The following is a 24359-nucleotide window of genomic DNA, read 5'->3' as shown; positions in this document are numbered from 1 at the left end:
TTCACCCAACATTCTACACTGGAGCAAATCCATCATCAGGAATCGATGGAGTGGAAAGACTGCGGGAGAGCTGTCCGGTCATGGAGACAGAAAGCATGTTAAAAGGTGCAGAAAGGATTGAATAAGTAGCCCAAAACATTGTTCACAGAAATATATTTGACCCTCGAGTGATTCAATAAAAAGACTATTTTGTGTCTCATTTATTTCATTCAAATACCCACTGAACTGCTCACCCCTCCAAAAACACACACTATCAAGAGTATATACACATATAGAACATTCTCTTTCAGCAGGCTGTTGTTTTTTCATGCCACCATCTAGTAACATACTGTATATTTCTGGATCATCATCATCTTACAGATGACAAAAATGACACCTTCAATGCGGCATAATTTCATGCCTTTTTTGTTATTCTTCCATACTTGTGAGTAACAGTCATAGGTGTCAAACACACATTTGTTTGTTGTTTGTCAGGACCTCTCATTGACATAATGCTTTCCCCCACTCATCCTCATGTAACCATCCAAAACAAATGGCTAACCTTAACCCAATTATAATAAAGTACTTTTACTGACGTTTTAACCATCTGAACCTTGTGAGAACAGGCCAAAATGTTCTGGCTTGTCAAGACTTGGCACTCACAAGTATAGCAAAAACATGCTCACACACGTTTTTAAAGGTTTTCTTTTGTGTTGAATTCATAATGTGTTTAATTATTTTTTGAAAGAATTATTGATAATTCCAAATGTATACATTTCCGTTTTGTCGACTTGGATACTTCGAGGTGTGTTGAAGTGTGTGCGAGTGGTGTGTGGACACATGTTGTTGAACACAGACTCGGGACGAATGACGCCTAAACTGGATGAAGTCTCGTCTTACAAGAGGGCAACAAATTGTGTAAGCCATCGTAACCACGGTTATTTTTCACTGGGCCCACTCATACTTTCAGACAGTTTAGCACTCAGCCAACCTGTGTACTGTGTTATAAGACTGTGAGGGAACCCGGGAAGAACATACAAACTCCACGCAGAGAGGTTGCTCTAAACTGGATGCCAGCATGTTACCTTAAATTGTGTTGTATAATGACAAATTAAAGGTCTCATTTCATGTAAAAAAAAAGCAACAAAGCAGTTTTGAGTAACACACTGCTGTCTGAAAGGACCCTTCCCATTTTGTATCCTTGAATAGTCCCACCCAACCCTCCTCCCCCAAATAAAAATTCCATAAGGATCAGGATTTTTTTTGTATTTGGATCGATTCAATTCAAATTTATTTTAAGTTCCAACTGATAGCTTCAATTCTAATCCCGCCATTTATCTGTATCAAGCTGTGATTTGAATGTTAAATCATATTTTAGCTTCCAATTGACCCACATTTGTGATGGTTAAGGGATTTTCTTTCTGCACTTTGGAATCACTCTGTGAGGTGTGATTTCCCTCAGAATGAATATTCACCCCAGGTGCAGAGAAAGGATCTCCATGTAGATCAGACGACAGACGTGCAGTGACAGCACAGCTTCAAACAGCTGTTTCCCTCAATGGTAACTAACATCTATTCCACTCACATCTACAACTGGACTCAAGTAGCCTCCACCTTATATTCAAAAATCACAGGAGAGGAAACGTGGCAAGAGATTACCATGTCTTCTGAAGAGATAAAACAATGGGGCACAGAGAAATGAGGAACTTCTCCTGAACATATTTACAATATTCAACTGGGACGTAACATCAATTTTAAAGATCCAGATATTACATGGGAACTTTCAACAGTTGGTTTAAATCCCTGCATAACAAGAAAAAAAGCAACTACCCTACAGAAAGTCAGGGTTTTGTAAGAATAATAATAACAACGATAATAATAAAAAATGAAATAAACTACATAAACCATAAGGATAACAGCACACACAGCGATGAGAAACTGTTTTTTCAAGCACTGACCTTGCACATTTATCAAAACAAGCACCTAGTGCAGGAACCGTTTTAGAAGCTTTTTGCAATATGGATGCAAATCTAACTCACATAAAAGAGAATTAACTTCACAGACTAAGCAAGTGAGCTTTTTTTATGAGGAAATGTTGGTGAGACGAATGTAAGAATGCAGAATATTAGGCTCTGTCATCGGATTTCAGACTCCCGCTCCTTTTTCTTTTTTCTTGGCTTCTTAACAGGAACGACAACAGTCGGGGTGAGTGACGGATTCAGTGCTGGATCCAGTGCTGGGTTCAGAGCTAGAAGCTCTAATATGGACGGGTTGACTGCTCCTGTTGAAGACAGAACCCATGGGACCAGAGTGCATAAGGTTAACTGTTATAACTGTAATCTTTTCTTACCAGTGATCTCCTCATCAGCACTCAGCTCCTCATGTTGGACGGAGACCCGAGCCAGGCTGGCCAACTCCCTCAGAAAGTCCTCTTCCTCTCCCTACACATCAGAAGACGATACTTGTGGACCCTGCCTGGTTTATATCACAATATCACAGTTGAAACTAACCAGAAGCTGATTGTTAAGTTGCTCCATTTTTTGTTCAACAGCGATCTTTCTCCGACCCAATTCAACAAAAATCTCTTCTTCTTCACGATCAAAGTGTTCCAACATCTTCCTCCTGAGGGTTTCAACCCTGAGACAGTGTTGTTTTTAAGCTGCAATACATCCACTGCAGGGTCGATCGGTTTGCTTTACCTGTGTTGGAATTCAGCTGAGCCGGGTTTCCTTCCCCAGTTGGCCAGTTCTCTCAGCAAGATCTTGCTTGACTGGCTGCTGCTCTCCATTCCTAGTTTCAAATCTGTTTCAAGTTTCCAGAATATACACTTGTTGTTAATCAGCTGCACACAGTCAAGTTTGACACTTCCATTTCAAACTCATAAATAGGTTTATTGTAGTCTTGCATGTGATATGAACCGGTAACCGGTGTTTCTCCAAATAGCCAAAATGCCACGTGTCAGTAACTACGATTTTTCACAAGCTAAAAAGGATTTTCTTCAGGACTTAAGCACAATTGCGCATTAGCTGAGGTTCCTTTGGTGATGTTCTTTGGGATTTTCTCTATGAATGAAGGTTGAAACAAACTACTATAAGCAGTAGGTCACCAAGAACTTGCATGCAATTGATCACTAAAGTCTGCACATGGATACCAGACCATTAAAGTTGTACATGAACCTTGCCAGCAACAACTTTTCTTCTGACTCGAGCACCTGCCACCCCAAAATGTCTGTGCACGTGCCTGTGAAAGGGCACATGTTGGCGGAGGTTTCAGTGGTTGTCGGCGGTTGTTTCCAGCTGCGTGTGTGCATGTCTGCGCAGTGTTATTGAGCTCCATAGCTTGCTGTTGTCAACTGATATGAATATGTTAATAACTCGGGAAATACATGGGGTGCAGAGCATCTGATGGGCCATTTATCTGCACGACTGTAGTGATTAAAACACAACCACTGGTATTGATGCCTGTTTTGGCTTTAGGATTGCTTCACTATATTTACAACAGTCACTATAAAAAAGAGGATTGATGGAAATGGGGTGTTATTTCACTCAAGTACTGACAATAAGTTCAACTCAAAGAAACAACAAATACAATCTAAGTACACTGGTGCACTACAAAACTATATTCCGACAAGAGCCTTAATAAATGTGAGTTTTCACTACCAGGAAACTAATCTAGTGAAGAACTTTGTCTCACCATGGTTAATGGTTGACTCATGTGTTTCAAGAATGTCCTGCAGCCGGGAGTAGTAGCCTCGTACGACCGTCGTGAGAGAATCTTTGGTCACATACACACTCTCTGCAGCAGCCTCGGTCAGACGTGTCTACAGGGGAGCATTCCATGATCACAACCATGTTGTGTTGGTGAATGATCAAGCTCAAATTGTACCTTAAAATCAGTGTCCTGTTTGTGACTGGTGTTCGACTCCATGGCAGGGTTCTGCATCAAACGTTCAATGGCACGACTGAGGGCGTTGCCAAGCACCAGCTGAGCATGACTTTGAAGATGTTCTGTAGCTGTTTCCAGCTCAGACATGTACTCCTGGTGGAAGTTCTGGTCCACCAAGTGACTCTCAAGGATGAGATGCGTGTCTGCCAGGCTGACCTTGCTGCTCTAGAAATGACGACACAGCAGAAATAAATCCAAATCAAAACGCCTCTGTGGAATTTTATTGATGAAAATATATATCCGAGTTCAGGGTGTAACCTTGAAAGTTGAGTCAAAACAACTCCGGCTCATGCTGGAACCTTCTCTGAGCAATACTCTGAAGTCAGACTGAGACAGCGCCTTAAGCTGAGACAGTCGCATTTCCTTCAGCATGTGGAGGCTGAAGTGTCTGGCCAGGAAGTGCCGCTGAACGGCCACCAACAAATGCTCGTGCTTCATCTCAACCAGCACCCCAACTTCCCTGAAAAATCAGAGTTCATTCAGTTGCTTGAGAAATTGTGTCAGTATCGGACCCATAAATATACTTCATAGTGCTGTGACTCAGAGTAGTGACCAACACAAGAATTTCAGTTTTATCTTTTCGAGAAACTTTAGCCTCAGTCAGGCTCCTCTCTCCATGTGATGGAGGTCACTATAGCCCCAGACACCTCACCTGTTGATGGTGTAGTTCTGTCTAACCACCATGGACCTCAGGATCTTCATCTGCTGTTCACTCAGATGCTTCAGGCAAACCTGCACCAGAGCCATCTCCTCCCTCCAAACCTACAATGTGGAGAATGCCATTCCAATGGCTTCATATCACTCATTTCAATCAAACCTCAGGTTTAAACACAAAATGAATCAGGAAAAAATAAAAGAAAGGAGACCACAGGCAAAAGGAAGCATTAGAAGAGAATGTTGTTTCCCTTCTACTGTAGAAGGAACTGGAGCTACTGCCACATGCGCACCTGTTGATCTTTATCCAGCTGAACTCGCTGTTCCTCCAGCTGCAGTTTGACTGCGTCCTCTACTCTCGGAAGCTGTGCTGCAAACTCCAGCTCCAGGTCGGACCACAGCCTCTGACAGTACGACTCTGTGAATCTTGAGTGTGAGCACACGGAGGAGCAGAAGACATCTTTGGCTTGGTTCTCAAATCTTTTCGACCATGTTCTACGCAGCTTCTGAATGAAACATTTAAGTTACGTCAGAACAACCGTATAATGTGTAGCATGAAAAACAAGTGAAAGGACAGTCCTACCGTCCAGAGGTTACACAGGGTCTCAGCCATCCTGTGATCCTGCTGCGAGTCCAAATCAGAGAGCTGTTGTCTGTGTTTCACCAGCAGCTCCAGGTAAACCTGCAGGAAGGAGGAGTTACAGGAGCCATTTAGGCTTCACCAACCTGGGTCTGCACCACTTTCACAGACAGAAAGGCCGAAGAGGTGGGCAGCCTTGGTAACAACAAATTGCTCCTGTCAGGTTAGATGAGCAACTGCAGAAGGGACTGAAGCAGAATCTTCTCCCTGTTTTTCAGTGGGGACATTTGTTCTTGAACAACACTGACCTGTGTTAGCTGCAGCAGGTCGTCATGTCCGGACTCCAGCATATGACTCTTCTCTTTCTCCAGGCTTCTCTGCAGCTTTTTCTTCTTGGCATCCAGTTTCCTGCACTTTTCTGTGACCATTTGGTTTGTTTTCTTGGTGTAATCTAAATGGAAGCATTAGTCATCACTGCAGCAAATCAAACACTTTTTGGTAAAAGCAGGGCTGGGACTTTAATAGATGAATTCAAATACGAAAAGATAGTGTTTAACATTTTTTCAGTGCATCAATTCCAGGTGGACAACACTATACAAAGCAACGTCATAACGAAAACATCCATGATGAAGGAGACTTAAAAAGACTGCTCAGAATTCTATCAAGATTATACAAAAAAGTCCAGGACAGAAACAGGCAAAAGTGCCTCACTTGAAGGCATATTAAAATGTGATTCATGGTGGAAATTAATTAGACAGCACATTTTTTTTCACAGTCCTAGTTAAAATAAGTCCACATTTTTCATTTCTAACAGCATCCTTTATCTTCCAGAAAAGCAATTACTCTCACCAAAAATACACATTTTATTTCCAGAAAAGTATCTGACACAGCAAATGTGTTTCAGTTCATTGGTGATCTTTATTTACTGTTAACGGATGTTTGTGCTACTGCCAGCAGACATTTTCCTTGTTTATCATTTGTGTATGCAGCAGTGTCGGTCGCCTCACCTTCAAGGCACTGCTGTAATCCAGCTAACAGTGCACTCTGGACATCCTGAAGAATCTTTTCCATCAGTGGAGAGCTTAAACCATCATCACTACTGAGTTTCTCCTGCGTTGTTGCCAGAAGACTCCGCCTCAGAGTCACTTCTTGGATGAGTAAAGCAGGCTGGGACTGAAGCAGCAATGTCAGCTCCTCCCACCACAGCACTCGCTCACGAATCCTCTGAAAAAAGGGGATAAAATGGGGTCTAAAATCAAAGGAACGGATGCAAGGTTACTCAAAATCCCTACACTGTACCGTTAAGTCTGATTCTAGCATCTTTAAAAGATGGTTTCCCGCGGACAGAAGAGTCTTGGTGATGGAGATTGTGGCCTGCTCTGCTTCACCTGCACTCATGTTGGCCCTCTTCAAAAGACGTTGGCTCAGTTCCTCTAGGTGTTTACTGAAGCTTTTGGACTGCACACAAGACACACTGCAGTGGACACCCAAGAACACTTCACACATTACAACTTCTCTTCCAACTTTACCACTTCAAGGCCAGATTCAAGAAAATATTTTTGGGCTCTTTCCACTTCCTCCAACGAGCAGATGGCGTCGTCACTTTCACGCCGATGTGTTGCCATTTGTTTCCTGAACTCATCCACCTTCTGCAACATTAAATAAGTGGAACATGAAGATTTCTTGTTGCAGGTTGATCGGAAAATGGCAACAATCATCCAATAAGCAAAATTACATTCTTGTTCATATTCACAGGACGCATCAGATACCTTCTGTTGCATTTGAAGAAACTCCTTGGAAAATTCAGCATCTGTTTTGTCTTTGGGAAAATGGCTGGTGAGTAGCATTTTTATGCTTTGAAGGAAGATCTGAGGCAGAAAACACCCTTTGTTAGGATATTTATTTGAAGAGATTTAGGAAAAGAAGAAAAGTGAAGTGAAAAAATACCTGAAAGGTTTCATCTTGGAGTTGACAACAAAGCGCTTGCACATCCTGCAGGGCCAAACCATGGAGACCGATCCTTCCTTCGAAACTGCCAAGCGACAGAAGACCGTGAACATTCTGCAGTCGCAGATTTAAAACGCTTCAAGACACTCACCCTGTTTGTGTTACAATATGAGGATAGTGGGAGACCTGGTGGAACGTTTGGTTCTGCAGGCTCTTGGGGACCAGTGAGGAGGAGAGAAACTGACTGCTACCGTCGTTGTCCTGCTCTTGGCTCAGAGATTCATTGTCAGAAGAAGAGTAGGAGTCCTCATTGGCTATGTCTGCCAGCTTGGACTGCTCGTGCAGTGAAGGGTTGGACGCTCCGTCAGCTAAAGGCTGAATCACACACAGGAACAAGCAAGTATTTTAGCAATTTAGCAACCGTGCACGCCTATGCTGGCAAATTGACTGTCAAAATAAGCCATGTTTAAGCCCTATTGCTAAGAGAAAAACATGCAGAAGTCCAAGAAGCAACCAGATAATCGAATTATTTTCATGAAACTTGATGTCACACTTGAAACTTCTGCTTTGGCTCATTGACGGATCTGTACCGACGGATCTGATTGAGGATTCTAAAAGGTTTTTGGATTGGAATTATTTAACATCTACTAGTGCCTCACACCTGCATTATGTTTTATTAATGAAAGTGACAGCAGAACACTAGAGGACCAAGACACTCTTGACATGTAGCTCAACTGTCACTCAACTCAAGTTCAGCCGCAACAAGACAGATGCAACGAAAAACTGTGGCTCTTTGGACGATCATTTCAAATCATTGCGCATTAAACACAAATCACATCAAGGTAAAAATGTAAAAATACAATGGCAGTATTTATTGTACAGGTTAACCTACAAAAACAAAACAAACAGTGCACCATTATATCTGGGCGACCTTCCTTGGCGCCATCTTGTTTTTTGTTTACACCCTAGAGTTAAATACTGTACTGTAATTTAAAAAAAACAAGGCAAATACGATGGAAATATCAGATAAATGTATGTATTTGGGAAAAAAATTAAACCATTTCTCGAGCAACACTGGATCACAAGATTAATATGAGTTTCTGAGTTTGAAAATGACCTCATCTGAGGCAAAGAAACCGGGTAGCAAAAAAGAGATCAGGTGAGATAAGAGACGTCTGGTTTTCCCAATCTTTTGTACACAGTTTTACTGCACAATATCTGACAAGTTTCCAATGCATTTACAACGGGCTTACCCTGTATTTCTGGTTGATGGGATAAACCACCTTCGCTCTCGATGCAAAAGCTGCCACATCACTCATGTTCATGTGATTCAGCCTCTCCTGGATAACGAGATATTCATATGGTCATAATGCTGATAATAACACTAGGACGCACGAGTCCACTCACAGCGCGAGTAAGTTGCTTAAACAGTCCGGTACCTCATCGTTGTTAGCGGCACTCGCAGTGTCCGTCTTGCCATCGCTGGCACTGTCGCTGTGGTTGTTCTCCACTTCTCCATCATCCGGTTCCAGCAGCCTGCGAGCATCGTTTCCCTGTTCCGATTGATCAATCCAGACTTTAGCCAGGGTCGATCTGAAACACAAGTGAGTGACCTACTTGTTTCGTCAGAATCAGCGGCTTCAGGCAGAAGCCATACAGCAGAAAAGCCACCAATACTCCGGAGAGGGCTCCACACGCCGTGGCCACGGTCAATAGTGCGGGATAAATCTGTGAAGACTCCTGGAAATGTAGCGCAACATCGTTCCCACATCCTGGGAGCACGTCTGGATCGGACATTTTAGCATCTAAAGAGCTACATCACCGCGAGTCGCCGTCCAACTACTGCCATTGTAGTGTTGGAACAAGAAAAACTACAACGAAACCTTCACATGTTCACGTTAGATTTGCAAAAGTAGCTATAAGCTTTCAGACGCGTCCGAACCAAAACGTTCAAACTTTTTTCACGTCAAGTGGAAAAAACATTATTCTCACGGGCGGAAAGAAGTAAAACATTTCAATATAAAAGCACTGTTCATTATAACGCAAAAAGGTCGTGCGCTCAAGTCATGCGTACCTACATTTAAGTTCAATTTGTTATACGTTCCAAATAAGAAAAGGACATAGACAAGTGTTATATTTTTGCATTATTTTCATACTAAATGACCCGACAAATGGTTGTTTGTTTTGAAGGCTACAACCGGAAATAATGGGATACATTTGCTGTACTTTACAAAGAATGGTTTAGTGCTCGTACGAAGTTTTGAGAGTGTTTTGTTTGTCAATGACGTCAGTTATACGCCGTTTTCTTGGGGAGAAGTGTTGAAGTAAGTGGATATTCGTCATTAACTTAGACTGCGTCGAAAATCTTCATCTAACGCGGTTGGAAATGGGTGCATTTCAGTATCACAATAGCTGTGATACTGACCAGAAACGTAGAGTCCAGAAGATTCAATGGTTAATAAGGTTACGACGTCTGGTTGATATCAACCTAGTATAGTTTTTCAACGATATATTGATCGAGCGGTTACAGACAAACGCGTCTTTGCGTCCACATCGGTACGGCGGTAACGGGACGTGTTGTGATGCGTTCAAGGCTCCGTCTACATTTAGTTGCTAAACGTGTGTTTATTTGGTTTATTGTTGCGTATTGACATCGTATTTAGACATTTGCACACAGCCCAGTTAGTCAGTCCAGTCCAGTCATTACTGTCCTGTTGAAACAAATTATGTTTACGTTTGTCTTCGGCTCCTCATTATGTTTGAATGTGAACTAGGTAGGAAAATTACATTTTCTCACGTATGCTGCTATTATTTCCAATAATGTACCGGAAAATAATGTAGTATCCACCTTATGTTTGCTTTTTCTGGTGTAGTTCAATTGTTTATCTGTCGTTTTGAATTGAATGCCGTTTATTATTTACCCAATGATAATGTTGAACCTTTTTGTTTGTACATAAGACCGACAAGATGCCATTGAAGAAATATTGAGCTTATATTTTCTTTTAAAACCTTTCATTTTAAGTTGTTTCTCAGTGACGATGGACATAGAGATGTTGCAAAATGACCATATTTATTGCTCCAATCATTCTGTGAGTATACAGTATTTGTATGGATCGTCGCTGGTTGTAAACAAACACTGCGTTGACTTGTCTTATTATCGAACAGAATGTGTGAGCACACCGAAGCTCACCATGCTCCCATCTGGAGGTCCACTCTCTTCTTCAGCTCTTCCTGGTCCAACACTCAGTCATTCAGCAGGCATGTTCTACGTTCGCGAGCGGCGGACCACACTCACCCGGAACAACCCTGGACACTCACTTCCACAGGTGGGTATGGTTTTCCTTGCTTGCTTGCACATCAGCATCACACGTGGTTCTCGAACACACATAAGGTGTGATGATCTTCAAGCATGACATTACTGTTCACTAATGCTGTGTGGAATCTCTTGCAGTTTCAGAGTGTGGCGCCACCAACTGAGTTTGGAGTGAAATTTTACAAGTGTGCAAAGGTACTTGAATTACTGTAAGTTGTGTGTGACCGTGATTCCATGAGAATTTTTCTTGTGATCCAGGTGGACTACAGCTGGAACCCTCCTCTGCTGACCTTCTTCCTGCTCATTCACAACACGGGTCCCTTCGGAGGCACCAACCTCTCCCAGGTGGCAGTCAGAGACTCCATATCTGGATTGGTCCCGGTGAGAACCGATGGAAGGGTGGTGGAAAAGGGATACCAGATGTTTCGGATCGACGTTCTGTCTGGTGAGATGTGACAGGGTTAAAGATGGTAACACATTTCAGTGCTTTGTCAACTGTTGTACAATTTGTTTTGAAAATCTCAGGTGGGTCTCTCGTTCTTCTCAACTACACGGCTCAAGTGAAAAGCTTCTGGGGTGAAGTTAAACTTCCTGCTTTTCTCACCTTCTCCAACCGTTCTCAGGTATTGCTCCTCTCTTCTGCTTCCGTCTCTGCAAACACCAGGTATTTTAAAGTTCTCTGTTCTCTTAGAATGATGTCAGCATGTTTGGGTTAACAGCCTATCTATCCTTGAACGCAAATTCAACCAATCGGGTCAGTGCATTTTCATCTATGCTCAGTCACCACTGCACCACTGTGTGTTCATGAAGCTTTCCTTTCATTGCTGTAGGTGGAGCCCAGCCATGGTGTTCATTTTGCAGGGTTTTTGTGTGGGCTTTTCCTAACAGTGATCATGCTCTTGCTGTTCTTCCTGGCCCGGAACTTCATTTGCTCCGGAACAAGAAGGACACAGCCAAGGGTACCATATCCAGTTCAAGAGATTCACCATGTGTTGATGATGTGATGATTTCATTTTTTTCCCTTCGATTGGTCTTATTGGTCCAGGAATGCCGGAGAGATTCTGATCCAGAGTATGCTGACTGCAGAGTTAGCGAGACCATCAAGGAAGAAGCCATGTTTGAGGACAAGATGGTGGACATCATGTTGCTGGAGGATCCGCAGAACATGTATCGCGCGTTGGACACGTGAGTGGATCAGTTAGTGGGACATTTGTAGCTGGAGTTTTTTAAACATTCCATTCCGTTTTGCTGGTGCTTTGCTTATCCAGGTCATCAAGTAGTCTAAGATACGCCTTTCCTTAATTATTGATCATTTCATTTCTATTTTAGTGTTGGACACAGACGGGTTGGCAGACAAGGAGGGTTGTTGGGTGACAAACAGACAAGATAGAGCTGTTTGATACAGATGTTTCTGGGACGAGCTGCTGCTTTGGCAGTGGCTAGTAAACAGGGCAGTTAAAAAAAACGTGTTCAACTTCAATGCAGTTATTTACGAATGTAAGTTTTGATTCATGTTAGGTGAGAATTGGGTGACATTTTTATCCAGAGCGGATAACATTGGATCACTAAGGAAGGAAGGAAGATGAGCAGGGCTTCAATTTATTTTCTGACGTCTATCACTAAGGACTTCACCATGTCTCACTTGCCTCATCAGTTATCGATATCTGCCACATCTGCTCATACAGCAATGTGCCAAACCTCTTCCCTTTTATATCATTCACCATTCACTTCTCAAATCCAATGGTGAATTTCAACTCCTTCCTTAACCTCAGTCGTCAACCTCAAAAATGCCTGCTCCCACAAAGTGCAAGGTCTGTCCCAGTTCTACGGAAGTTGTGGAAAGTATCTTCCTCAATTTTGATATTCACCACCATTTAGGATCGAGGAATTTCTGGAATTGCCAGTTGGCCAAATATTTTCAGCCGTACAGTGCAAAAAAACAAAAGCAACATTGTGCTTTGGTGGCAAAGATTCACCGAAGCAGAATAGTAGCGTGTGACGCTATCACTCCGTGAAACACCATGCAGAGCAGTCTGACAACGATACTTGTGCTTCAAATCGACAGCAGGATATAATAGAATGTGTTTTTCAAGTACAAAACTCTGTCGTGGAAGTGAAACGGCAACAGCGCTGACTCCCCGGCTCACTGCCTGGTCAGCTTGTGAGCGAACAGTTGCGGTTCAATACAAGTCGAAATGATTTTAACATCCCAACCCATGTCTCGCATGTTTCCTCTTTATCTGGTCATTTCTTTGTTGTTTCTGTTGTCAGGTATGAAGCGCAACAAGCTCAGTCACAGTCACCATGACGCCTTAGTGCAAAATGTGATTTACTGAACGCTGCCTTTCCGCAATGTTCTCCCCACAGTCCGAGGACGTGTCTGCAGTTAAGGAATAAACTCTTCCTTAACTCTTGGTTTTGAGGAATGAGGTTAGGGGTTAAGGTTGAGGATCAAGGAAGCTCTTCAGCTTCAGCATCACAGGAGAAATGGCGAAGCGTTTGATGACAGCTAGTTGTTTTAATGCTGCCGGTGAGCGTGAAAGCCTGTTCTTCTGACCAAAAGATTAAGAACGTAATAAGAAATAGGTGAAGCAATTTTAGAGAATGAGGGACGAGTGGCACCTACCTGCGATTGGCTGCTCTTATTTTGCCCAGAAAGGTGTCACTACTCGCTGGTAAAAGGCCCAGTCACTCCTGCTGTTGACCCAAACACATGACATGTTTTCTACTGCTGACCCTTCTGAAGATAGTTTTCCATTCCATTTACATGAGCGTTCAGTGTTGCTGTTCGTCTCTGATCCGTTCAAACACTTTATCCTCTCACAATAGTTGGAGTTGTTGATTCAACACTGATGTGGTTGGAATCAAAACAAGTCCTTGGTTTAGCTGAAGCTGCTCTTCTTCCTCAAAAACTGTTGACAAATCCCTCATTATCGACTGGTATTGCCACTACTTACACCGCTGCCCCGCGCTGTTTTGCACCTCCAGTGACGCCACAAGATGGCGCCTGTGTTTGACCCTCTTTGTCACTACTTATTCAATAATGGAACTGTGCCTTCTCCTCATTTTATCTCCCAGTCTTGAAATGTCTTCCCTGCTCCAAACCACTAACTGCCTGGAGGCCACCCGTATCCAAATCTACAAAGATGTGATAGCAGTCATTCTGGATGGTGTGACGGCTGAAGACAAGACCAACCTCCAGGTGAGGCAGAGGCTGCTTGGCGTGCTCCATGAACAGCGGTTAGGCATGGAGGGCCGCCTGAAGGAGGAGAGAGCAAGTCAGATGGCCGCCCTGGCAAGTCAATGCAACCAGGAAACCCGTGAAGAGATGGAGCTGGAGCATCATAGGCAGGATGCTGAGAAGACCAGAGCAGAGTTGCTGTGTCAGCATGCAGATCAGCAGGTAGGGATTTCACTTCCTTACCCGAGTAAAAGCTGTGTAAACACATCGGTTCCCATTGCTACTCCAGGATGCTCTCCAGTGCCGGAGCCTGCTGGAGAAGCTCCACAAACTTAGCCAGAATCACCTGCAGAGACTCCTGTTGGTTCGACACGAAGAAGCGTCTGCAAAAGTCCAGCGGCAGACCATTGAATGGCGTCGCATGGAGCTTCACAAGATCTTTTCTGAGGAGTTGGAGGAAGCCGTTAAGAAGGGGGACGTGGAGAAAGGCACAGCTATGAGTGTCCAGCTCAGATACTTTGAATGCCAGGTAAGACACCAGATTATTTTGGTCAGTTTTTCCCTAACTCTTTCATCCCTGCTAATATGCTGTGCCTTTTTTAGGACCAATTGGAGGAGGTTCTAGACGTTGTCCTTGCCAACTTGCGCTGTGTGATTGCAGAGCGCCACGCACAAAGAAAGTTTTTGATTCACAGCCTTCAAAGTCTGAACAGTCTGATTTGTGATACCTTCTCCAGCACCTCAAGCCACTTGGAAAGCTGGTTCTCTCACATCAGGATGTAATGTCATGTGACGATATTTACACTTTCATTTGCAGGTCCACTTCCATTCTGTTACTTTACCGAGCGAATGTTTGTTTTTCCACCACTAGGGGGAGCTCTTTGTCGTCTGAAGTGATGGACCATCTGCAGGACAGGTCTCAGAAAGAGCTGTTAGTGGTGAGACAGAGGTTGGAGGAAGCTCTGGCGCAGGAGAGGAGACCCATGCGTTGTGAATTGATCAAGAAGAGGAGAGACCTGATCTCAGACTTGGTCAGTTGGGGTCTATCTTATTGAAAAAAAATAATACAATAATAAATAAATGAATAAAATGAACAATAATGATAGAAGTAACTAATAAAATAATAGTAAACTACATCCCAAAAATGACCACCATAGTCTTGCACACAATACAGGCTCTCCCCATTGCACTCTCCATGACTGTACACAATGTTTCAGATCCTAAACACCAGGCTACAGCTTCTTCACTGCTGCATTGGTGCGCACAGTGCTCTTTGGATCTCTTCCCACTAGTGATCCAGTGTTTAGGATTCAATCACCAGTCAGTGACCGTGAAGACCATCGAATGTCATGTCATAATTTCTTTCAAAAAGCCATTAATTATAGTTTCAAATAAAACAAAAATAGCGAAAACAAAATTAAGCAATATAGTTAATGCTATTATATGCTATTTTCTTGTCATTGTGTTAGTTATTTTTGTATTATGTCAGTAGCTATCATGTGCCTCATTGTGAGGGAAATACCACAACTTTATACCTGGCTATATCTTTCATATTGTTTTAGCTATTTTAGGAAATTCTTCATACTATGATCTAATCTAATTCATGCCGTTAAAAGTTGAACAGATACTGGTAGTCTGCACCTGAGCCTGATTTAAACTGTTTGGCAGGAAGCAGCATCTAAGTGGAGGTCGCATCTCCACTTCGCACATATTTTATTTACATATTTTTTTACGGCTTTATTTCACTGTAATTTAAAATACTAACTCCATTATATTATATTATATTCTCCATTCATCAAATGGCTTGGTTTAACACTCTTTTGCTTCTCCAGCTGAGGGTCCACAAGCAGAGACAAAAGGATCTCTCCTGCCTTTTGAAGGATGAAAAAGGCCCAAGAAAAGTGGACAGACTTTTGGAAAGCTGGCAGGATTTACTCAGAGCTAACAGCTCAGAGCTAGCGGACCTCATTAACAGTCTGGACGAGGAGGCCGCTGCCGACATCCGAAAGGTGGAGGAGACATCAACTCTGACAGTGTTTGTTGTTTTTTTCCTGACAAAGAAGTCGGCTTTTGTTTTCCAGGCGACCATGCGTGTGATCCAGAGTTCAGTAGCAGAGGTCAAAGCGGTTCAGACGTCCACTCGGGAGGCTTTGCTACGAGTCCTTCCTCAAGGGGAGCAGGGTTTACTCCATCAGGAGGACCAAGAGGCGCCTTCTGGAGCAAGCCAGGGGTCAGGCCATAATACCCTTCTGCAGTGTCAGGAGAAGATCAAGCGTGAAGGTGAAGCTGCTTTTGAGACTCTCAGTCGAACCAGACAAACTCTGCTGGAAGCCCTGAATAGAGAGCTGCAGGAGCAGAAGGACATCAGAGCTCTGTTCCGAAAGTTTTTCAGGTCAGTGATGCTTATAGCTATCGAGTTCATTCCACTGTATTCAGCTGCTTAGGTGACTGTGTTGTTGTGTTTCTTAGGTGTTTGTGTGCATCGCAGCTGACTCTGTCTGAAGAAGACAAGCTGAGGATGAGACAAGAGTTCCAGAAATGTTTTTCAGTCATGGATCACTGCCTTGTTTTGCCACACGCTGTCACCAAAACTAAACTTCTCACTGCATTGACTTCATGGAGGAAGGACTTTGAGCAAAAGATGGTGAGCGATCACCTGTCATTGTTTGACGTTAGATTCTGGTGTCAGTGTGACCAGCTCTTCACTAACACAGTGTGATCTACTGACGACATGATCGACCTAGAGCTTTATTTCCTAATCACATCTGGCATTAGTGAGCCACGTTTATGGATGTAATGTCTTTTGCAGTCGACCAGAGCGTTGGAGAGCGGTCATAAACCAGACACTACCGACTTGCTTGGATTCCAGGAAAATATACGGGAGAAAATTCAACTGTTTGAAAAGCAGAAGGAGATGGAGAGCATGGTTTTAAATGAGGTACATTTTTTGGTTTGGATGGAGCTTCTTCTAACTTTGATCCTGAATAAACATTGACAAAAAGCACAGACTTCTTGACAGAGCTTCAGAACCTTGGGACATATATTATCGGTTTTGTGTTTTTCTACCCACAGTTTTTGCATCATTTCTAATTGTTGTTTTATTAATCTACTTTATAGCTGTTTTAAAGAGGTCAGTAATGAAATTTCACCCACTAATGGAGTAGGTTCATATGGAAATATGACACACCAATAATGGTGTAGTTGACATGAAGGGACACCTGTTGCAGAATTATGCATGTATTTCCAATGTGGTTAGTCAGTATGAAGTCAAACTCATGAAGTTTGAACGCAACGACTGTTTATGAGTCGACATGTTCTCTCCCTGTCGGTCCATATCCTGTCGTGAACAGCATTAAGTTCAGTTTCATTCATCCAAGAGGAGTTGACTGGTTTTAGAATGTGGCAAAATCATAGTGTTCCTTTCAGCGACAGATGCTCCATTTAAGAGTTTCACAGACTCGGACTCTGAGTCCAGATCCAGGACGGATCTATGAAAAGCTCCCGAGCATCCCATCTCTAAGTGCCTTCAGTTACATGATAAAGATGACCTGTGATGTGTGTCAAAAACCGCAAAACCCTTTACACCCCCACTTCTGTGGCTCTGCCTCGCCAAGACTCAGCCACTGGTGGCCCCTGATCAATTGAGTTCGAGACCCCTAATCTAAACTATTTTGATCGTCCTTTATCATTTCCATAAACCTCCATAGTTGTCTTCCTCTCCTCTTTTGCCACCCCTTTCTTAGATTTTTCATTCGGCATGTGCGCATCGCTCCTCTCCAAACCACTCACCTTCTGGCCTCCTTAACACTGTCCCTGTCTGTCTAGTTCTATACCAGCTGTCCCTCCCTTGCTTGTCTTGTTCTTCCTAGTCACTCCCATTGAAAGCCTGAGCATCTTCCACTCTCACTCTTCTAACCTCGCTTCCTGTCTCAGTATCAGAGCTACTGTCTCTAAACAAAACCATGCCAGGCCTCACTCCTGCCCTACTGAGCTTCTCTTTTACTCTATCTGCCACTCGGTCACAGATCATGTCTGACAGTGGTTTTCACCCCTCCACCGTGCCGCATTCTCCTCTTAACCTGTCAACCCCAGGGGCTGTTCACACTGCTTGTTCTGTCTCGGGTGGCCTGAGTTTGCTTCTCCCCCTGCTGTACAGCCTCGCATCTCTACGCCTCAGGCGAAGTCCCTTCCTGAGCGCAATTTTTCTGCACCTCAGTGTTCTGGGAGTTTGAGAAGTTGTTTCAGAACGATGTTGTCTGCTCAGGTTATCTGCCCTTTACTGCCTGGCAATTATCATGTTTGTGTGTACTGAGAGTTTCCCGAGACAAAGTGCAGGTCTCCAGCCGGGATCACATCGCGGACTTCGGAGCCAGAAGAGCTGTGTCTCGAGGCAGAACCGTAGAATGAAAGCCCACTCTATCTCCAGGCAACACTTAGTTTGACTGATCCCAAACACTTGAACTCACCTGTCCCTCCTCTATCCTCCACTCCTCCCTCTCATCTACTCACATGAATTTTCTCCTGGTTCTTGGTCTTTTCATGAATAATAATGTCATCAAAACAACTTGAAGTTTTACCTTTGGACAATGAATCCATTGATTGAACTAGCCAATTAGGTTTGGCCAAAGAGAAGTAGAGGACACTGGAAATGTTTTGAGAGAGGATAACTGCGTTGTGACTTCCACAGATCATGTTGGACATGGGACGAGAGAGAGAAGAGGCCCTGCGCTCCCAGACAGTCAGCTTAGCCATTCAGATGGCTGCGATTGTCTATCAAAAGGCCCAACGCAGAGCCAGAGCTGTGGCGACTTCAAGTGCCGTGCTTACTCTCATCCGTCTCCTCATCCATCAGCTCAGAGAGAGGAAGAGTCTGGACACACCGGAAGTGGCTAAGGGTATAGAACGTCACTGTTGGGTAGGTGCTGTTTTGGGTCCAAAGCATGAAATATACATGATAAACTGAGGGTTCCAAAACAGACTTGTTGAACTGTGTTTTGCAGGGCTTGGAAGAAACAAAACATCAGAAGGACAGCATGGCACTGGATCAAGGTGCAAATGCCTCTAGTGATAAAGCTGATGGAAACTCAACAGAAGAGCAGGTGGATGGTCTGAAAGAAACACTGTTTCAGCTGCAGCCAGAGAGCAGGATGATGTCCATTCTTCAAGATGCACTTTTCAAATGTGATGGTGTCTTAACGTTTCTGAGTGAGAGGTGGGGTTTGATCACTTAAAATGTCCATCCACTGTACTGTGTAATGACAGTACTTCCTCTTCCTGTAGGTCACAACAAATGACTGCCTGTGAGCAGACTACTGAAGAATGCAAGGAAGAAATCAAGTTCCAGACCCTTCAAGCTCATTGTGATCAGGTCTGAATCAAACATGTGTGAACGTGGTGCAAGTTTTTCTCTGCTATTGTAATAATAATACTTGGACTTTCAGCCTGTTATGAGGAGTCAGCTGTTGGTGTATAAAATGCAGTTGTTACACAGACAAATTCCCTGAGAGGACTTGAACATCTAGATCCCATGAAGCTCCGCCCTTTAATCTCCAATTCTCTCACCAAGGTCCTTGCTGCTGAGAGTAGATATTTTTCCTGTATCTGAACCTGATATTTGCCAGCGACCCACAACCCACTTGTTCCCTGACTCATTCAGAATGAAAGGCAATACCAATTTGACCTGTCGACGGCTGCTTTGATTCGCCAGCTCTTAGTTTCTCTTTTCCCCTCTGGAAGTCTTTACTTGGGAGACATGTAGGAGGAACATGAGAGCCTCTCACAGACACAGTTGAAGAGGCAGGCTTTCATACTAAATAGGCTGGGTGGCATCAGAGTTCTGGCGATGCTCCTGAATGTGGTGGCATCGGTCATCTTCTTTGGGCTGCGCTGTTGGAGCGATTGGGCCTCGTCTATAGTGGAGAACCCATATCACCTCCGTGTGAGACTCTGACATCACTCAGCAGCTCCTTTTGTTGCAGAATCCTTTTGTCCTTTCTTACTTGCAGCTGTGAGACGTTGTCTGTGTTGTTATCGGTGGTGACACAAATAGGTCCATCAGCTTGAGTTCATTTTGTCACAGATGGAGTATTAGTCACCAAGTTTTTTTTGTTAATTGTTACATGCAAGAATGCAAGTGTGTGTGTGCGTATGTGTGTGTTTGTGTACCTGGTTTTTGTCCTTACTTGTGGGCACCAATTCTTGACAAAACACCTCCACGTTTTCATCCATGGCATTCTTTCTTGAAGGATATTAAGTTGGCGTCCACACTAGTCCAACTGAATCAGGAGACGAATGACGTTGTCCTGGGAGTGCTGCATCTTCTCCTGCCTGCAGTGTCTCAAAGCCAGCTGCTCTCCGTGGCAGATGCCATTTGTCCCAGCGGACACCCAACGTCGCATCAACAACATTTAGGGTATGTGCCACCCTCAGTGTGCGATAAATGGCTTGTTGTCTAATGTGGATAGTTACCATGTTGATCTCAAAAGCTACAATATTTCCTGCTCTTATGATCACAAATGAAGTAAATGCTGAAATGTTTGGCCCGGAATTCTGTGTCAGACATTTTTTCACAATGCTGTGCAAGTTAGTTGATGATCTTATTGGCATCAGCTTTAATTATTGTACATGTACTTATCTTTTCCCTCAAAGAGAAAATAAAGACTTTCTTTATGAGGCCATAAACAAATATTCTCCCAAGCACAAAGAACTACTTAAATCCGAGCAATTTTGAGTATTAGGTCCTGGAGTGAGTCATCGGCTTTATACCTCCAAGCTTCATCTGAAATGAAATGAGAAATTGTGAACCGTGTTTCAAAGGGTCAATTTCCTTGAGCTATGATCAAAAGATGAGTGCTTTTACTCATCAGTGAATTATGTCTGGCCCCTGCTGAGCCTGGATTGCTTTGTTTATGAGTAATGTCTCATGCATGAAGTCTCCAGGAGAGCTGTTGCCACAAACATTTGCAGCCATGTTTTTTTCTCCCGAGACAAAAGCTTCCATTCAGTGAAAAGTGAATGACAAAATGGAAGAGTTAAATGGAAGCTGGCTTTGTTGTTGTTTCAGATATGTGCCTGCATATGTACACAGACGTCTGTTTCTGCTGTACTCAGGTTTGACCCTCTTGACTGATGTTGAGGGTTCCATAAAGACGTACCTTTTCTCAGGGAGCTAAATAAAACCAGTCGGCACTGGTGATTTCATGACAACATAACTTATCTAGTGACTTGTCTCTACCACCTTTACCATTTTTTGGTGATGTTCCATCTTAAAGTCTCACTGACAACAGCGTCAACCAATACATAATTGTAAAGAAGCATGGTTCAGGGTTCTTCAGAAGGGTCAGCAGCACAAAACATGTCATCCGTTTGGGTCAACAGTGGGAAGTATTGACGCCTCCTCACCCATGTTTTTGACAGCTTCTCTGCTGTTGTGACAGGTTGCTGTCATGGCTTGCCCTTTGTTTACGTTGGAGAAACCCTGGGCATTTGCAGTCGGTTTCAAAACCCATTTCAGGCGAACTCTAAGGGCAAAATAATCTTGAAAAGCAGCCAAACGCAGATGGTTGCCACTAGTCCCTCATTCCTTAAACTTGCTTCACCTATTTCTTATGGCGCTCTTCATCTTTTGGTTAGAATGACAGGCTTCCATCCAGCTGCCATGCAACTCGTCCCCATTTCTCTTCTGATCCTGAAGCTGAAGAGCTTTTTGCAATGTGATCCGCCCCTAGTGACCTCACAAAGGCTCGGCTCTGGTTCTAGCTTTGATTCACTTAGAGCTAGAGTTACACTTCTTTAGCGTTGTGATTCAGCAGAACCACCTATGTCCATGATATATGATCATTTCATGCTACAGATTCATGCACTGATCCAGAGGTATGTCGTGACACTGCTATACACGTGATACATTATAATGCGAAACGTTGGTGACCTTCCAACCAGGTTTCCCGTGGCCGGGAGTCATCAGCTTGCGGTCGCCCTGAGGGAAAACATTCTGCAACTAAATATGCTGCACACAGCCAGCTGCTCTGCAGCCATGGAGAGGTGAGCTCAGTACATCTGCCATGTTATTATTTAATGTCCATAAACATCAAGACTAATTTGAATTTCAGTGGTCATCAAGAGTAGACTTAATCCTTTGCTAGAGTGAAACCAGCCTTTCATCAGACGTCCGACCACAGGCATGAGCTCACACACTAACAACACCCTCTTTGTCCTCCTGAACTCAGACGACTGCGACGGAGAAGTCTGATGGACAAACTCTTGCCCAGTTCTCGGCGAGACGAAGACAAGCTTGATGGTTTGATGGAGGCAGTTCCTCTCTCTGTCACCCAGCCCAACGCAGATCAGCAGCAGAGTGATCCTGCGGCGGAGATGATCCAGACTGGAGCTTTAAAGCTCTTCGCACAAGACAGCGTGGTGGACCATGCTGGGGAGAGGCTGTTTGTGTTTCAGGACAGCCTGAGGTCAGAGGACATGACGGGATCTGCCAAGAGAAAAAGGAAGAGAAACTTCCTTAACTGGAAGAAAAATCTGGTGACTCCAGAACTTCCTCAGTGAGAGTTGCACAACACTGGCTGTGGACTTGGACTTTGTGTGGAATTTAGGAACGAGCTTTGCCAGAAGGCAAAGTGGTCCTATGAATTAATGATGGCTCCTCTGTAGTGATAAACTTCATTTTCCACTGCATGTCTGGGTTCAGGTCGGAGAGGCAGCACTCACAGTGAAGAGTCTGAGACTGTCTAAGACTGTGTCCTGGGTCCGCCCGTGGAACTCCCCCTACCTGGAGGAATCAACACATTTCAGGCCTTGTTGTTCCTGTCTCTCCTCTAACACATTGTTTCAGTAGGAACAAATCTGGAGGCCACTCCTGAGGTGTGGAATATAAGTGTCTACTGTGAAGATTGTGAGCTTACATCACTGGTTTAACTTTGCTGTCAGTTATATGTAGCACCTCATGTGGCTCTGTCAGCGAAGCACAGAGTCACATGAGGTGACTAAAAAGTGGCACAACCCTGACTTCCATCCATGTTGTGTTTCTACTTCTAAATCGAGAGCTTTGCCTTTTGGCTCAGCTCCTCCTTTACCATCTCAGACCGGTACTCACTCCAACCACCTGGCACTGCTGTTCACCTGACGTGTCTGATGGATCAAGCTGCCGCATACACTGATGCTCAAACACACTGTTGACCTCTGAGTGTTTGTTTGGCCCATTAGCACTCGGGACTTGTTGCCAGTCCAAAGACAGTAGACTTTAAACTTCCTAAGGAGTAGTCAAAATGAACCACCAAAGCACCAGCATCTTACCTATATGACAGCGCTGTCAGGCAAAGAACAGCAAAATAGCCGATGCCTGGTCAGCCTTTTACAGGTGGAACATCAGTGAAACACCAGTGGGCATTGTGTGTTTATGGTATGGAAGCTGGAGTTAATGTAAAGGTCTGTCTTTTTCAAGAGCTTAACCTGTGTTACGACTGCGAGACAGACATGTTGAATCGCTACAGTGGTGTGTGTTTTTCGCATCGATGTGGAGCACTGCAGAGACCACACAGTATAATCGAAGGTCTTCTAATGATGCCACGATGTCATCACTCTATAATATATTGTGTTGTCTTTTGATTTTTTTACATGAGGTATGACATTTTTATTTCTCCCTGAAGATATTCCTGCACGCAAGCCTGATGTTCAGGCTGCCAGCGAGAGGTTTAATGACTATAACACATGGTTTGATGACAACCGTTTTTAAACTACTTTTTCAACTGCAGAGAACTTGTTTGGGCCAAATGGAAAAGCTGCAATCTTGCTCATGTTCTGCGCAAATGGTGATTTTGTGGTTTGGTATCGGACCAAGTTGGCTCCCTGAACTCAAGGAAAACAAGATTGTATCATAAATATCAGGCACATTTGGCCAAATATCTCTGTGAAAGTAGCCGGTTGTACTGAGTCGTCAACATCATTCATTACTCGTGCAACAGCAGCTTTAAGGGATAAAATATTTTTTGAGAACATTTTGCTGATGTGTTTTTAATCAATGAAAAGACAAGCAACAAGATAAGACCTACATTACACATCGGGGAAATTCAAATGCTGCGTTTGGGAAAATAACGTTAAAAAGTGGAGAAACAGTGCTGAGAAAATAAACAAAAATAAAAAATATATATATATACATATATATAATAAATATATAAATATTATATATAAAATAAGCTCTAATGTAAAATAATTAAATGTAACTATAATAATCATGGTTTTGCTTTCATACTTTTTGGAGTTTTTTGTATTGTATTTTATTATCATTATTATTATTATTCTCATTTTTGTCATTGTCCCCTCTGCAAGTGTGGGGCAGTATGAGTGACATTGTTATATTTAGTTTTATTCATTTTTTTTTTTTTTACCATTTAAATGAATTAGCAGTTATAGCTTCATGTTTATTTTCCATTATTCATTTCTACATTGAGTGTTTTAGTTTCCCAGTTATGGCACGCCCAGTATTCCATATATGAAATACAGATTTTCATGATTGTACAACCGGTGATTATCTGTCACATGTTGAAAGTGTGCTAGAGATTCTTGATGGGACTTTTGAAGCAACTGTGACTGCTGTTCGACTCTTTTGAAACATGCACACACTGATCGATTATCATGAAGGCATCCAATTCAGAGTCAAACACGTGGTTTAGGATGAGGCTAAACCAGTGTTGCAGACAGCTTAATTTATTTATGTTCAAAACTGATTTATTTTTTCATGTATTCATGTCACT

General features: G+C 43.3%; 2 protein-coding genes across 5 annotated transcripts; one reads left to right on the top strand and one right to left on the bottom strand.

Annotated features, from left to right (window-relative positions):
* Positions 1-1198: 1198 nt before the first annotated feature.
* On the bottom strand, positions 1199-9082 carry LOC128760315 (evC complex member EVC). Of its 4 annotated transcripts, none has more exons than XM_053867619.1 (20): positions 8723-9082; positions 8545-8658; positions 8359-8445; positions 7257-7480; positions 7106-7190; positions 6928-7026; positions 6688-6807; positions 6458-6616; positions 6166-6382; positions 5467-5609; positions 5162-5260; positions 4872-5084; positions 4577-4686; positions 4183-4384; positions 3865-4089; positions 3673-3799; positions 2679-2781; positions 2490-2601; positions 2330-2420; positions 1199-2260 (listed from the first exon to the last, which is right to left on the bottom strand). In XM_053867619.1, exons 1-20 carry the CDS (start codon positions 8900-8902, stop codon positions 2115-2117), a joined length of 2856 nt encoding a protein of 951 aa, XP_053723594.1. In that variant the 5' UTR covers positions 8903-9082; the 3' UTR covers positions 1199-2114. The 4 variants fall into 4 exon arrangements, with proteins under 4 accessions (XP_053723594.1, XP_053723593.1, XP_053723595.1 ...); XM_053867618.1 differs by having other exon boundaries at positions 1200-2260; positions 2490-2616; positions 4872-5081; XM_053867617.1 differs by having other exon boundaries at positions 1201-2260; positions 2490-2616.
* LOC128760314 (limbin-like) lies at positions 8990-24359 on the top strand. Its single transcript, XM_053867616.1, has 23 exons — positions 8990-9429; positions 10128-10194; positions 10271-10431; positions 10557-10613; positions 10677-10863; positions 10944-11041; positions 11110-11172; positions 11249-11377; positions 11464-11603; positions 13497-13821; positions 13889-14128; positions 14203-14378; positions 14471-14630; positions 15432-15608; positions 15681-15991; positions 16069-16243; positions 16409-16537; positions 18287-18514; positions 18600-18811; positions 18880-18967; positions 19845-20011; positions 21538-21639; positions 21825-24359. Exons 3-23 carry the CDS (start codon positions 10297-10299, stop codon positions 22153-22155), a joined length of 3630 nt encoding a protein of 1209 aa, XP_053723591.1. The 5' UTR covers positions 8990-9429; positions 10128-10194; positions 10271-10296; the 3' UTR covers positions 22156-24359.

Source organism: Synchiropus splendidus, chromosome 6, assembly GCF_027744825.2.
Source record: "Synchiropus splendidus isolate RoL2022-P1 chromosome 6, RoL_Sspl_1.0, whole genome shotgun sequence".
NCBI classification, from domain to species: Eukaryota; Metazoa; Chordata; class Actinopteri; order Syngnathiformes; family Callionymidae; genus Synchiropus; species Synchiropus splendidus.
The sequence above is the reverse complement of the archived record's forward strand: the minus strand, read 5'-3'. Positions and strand labels throughout refer to the sequence as shown.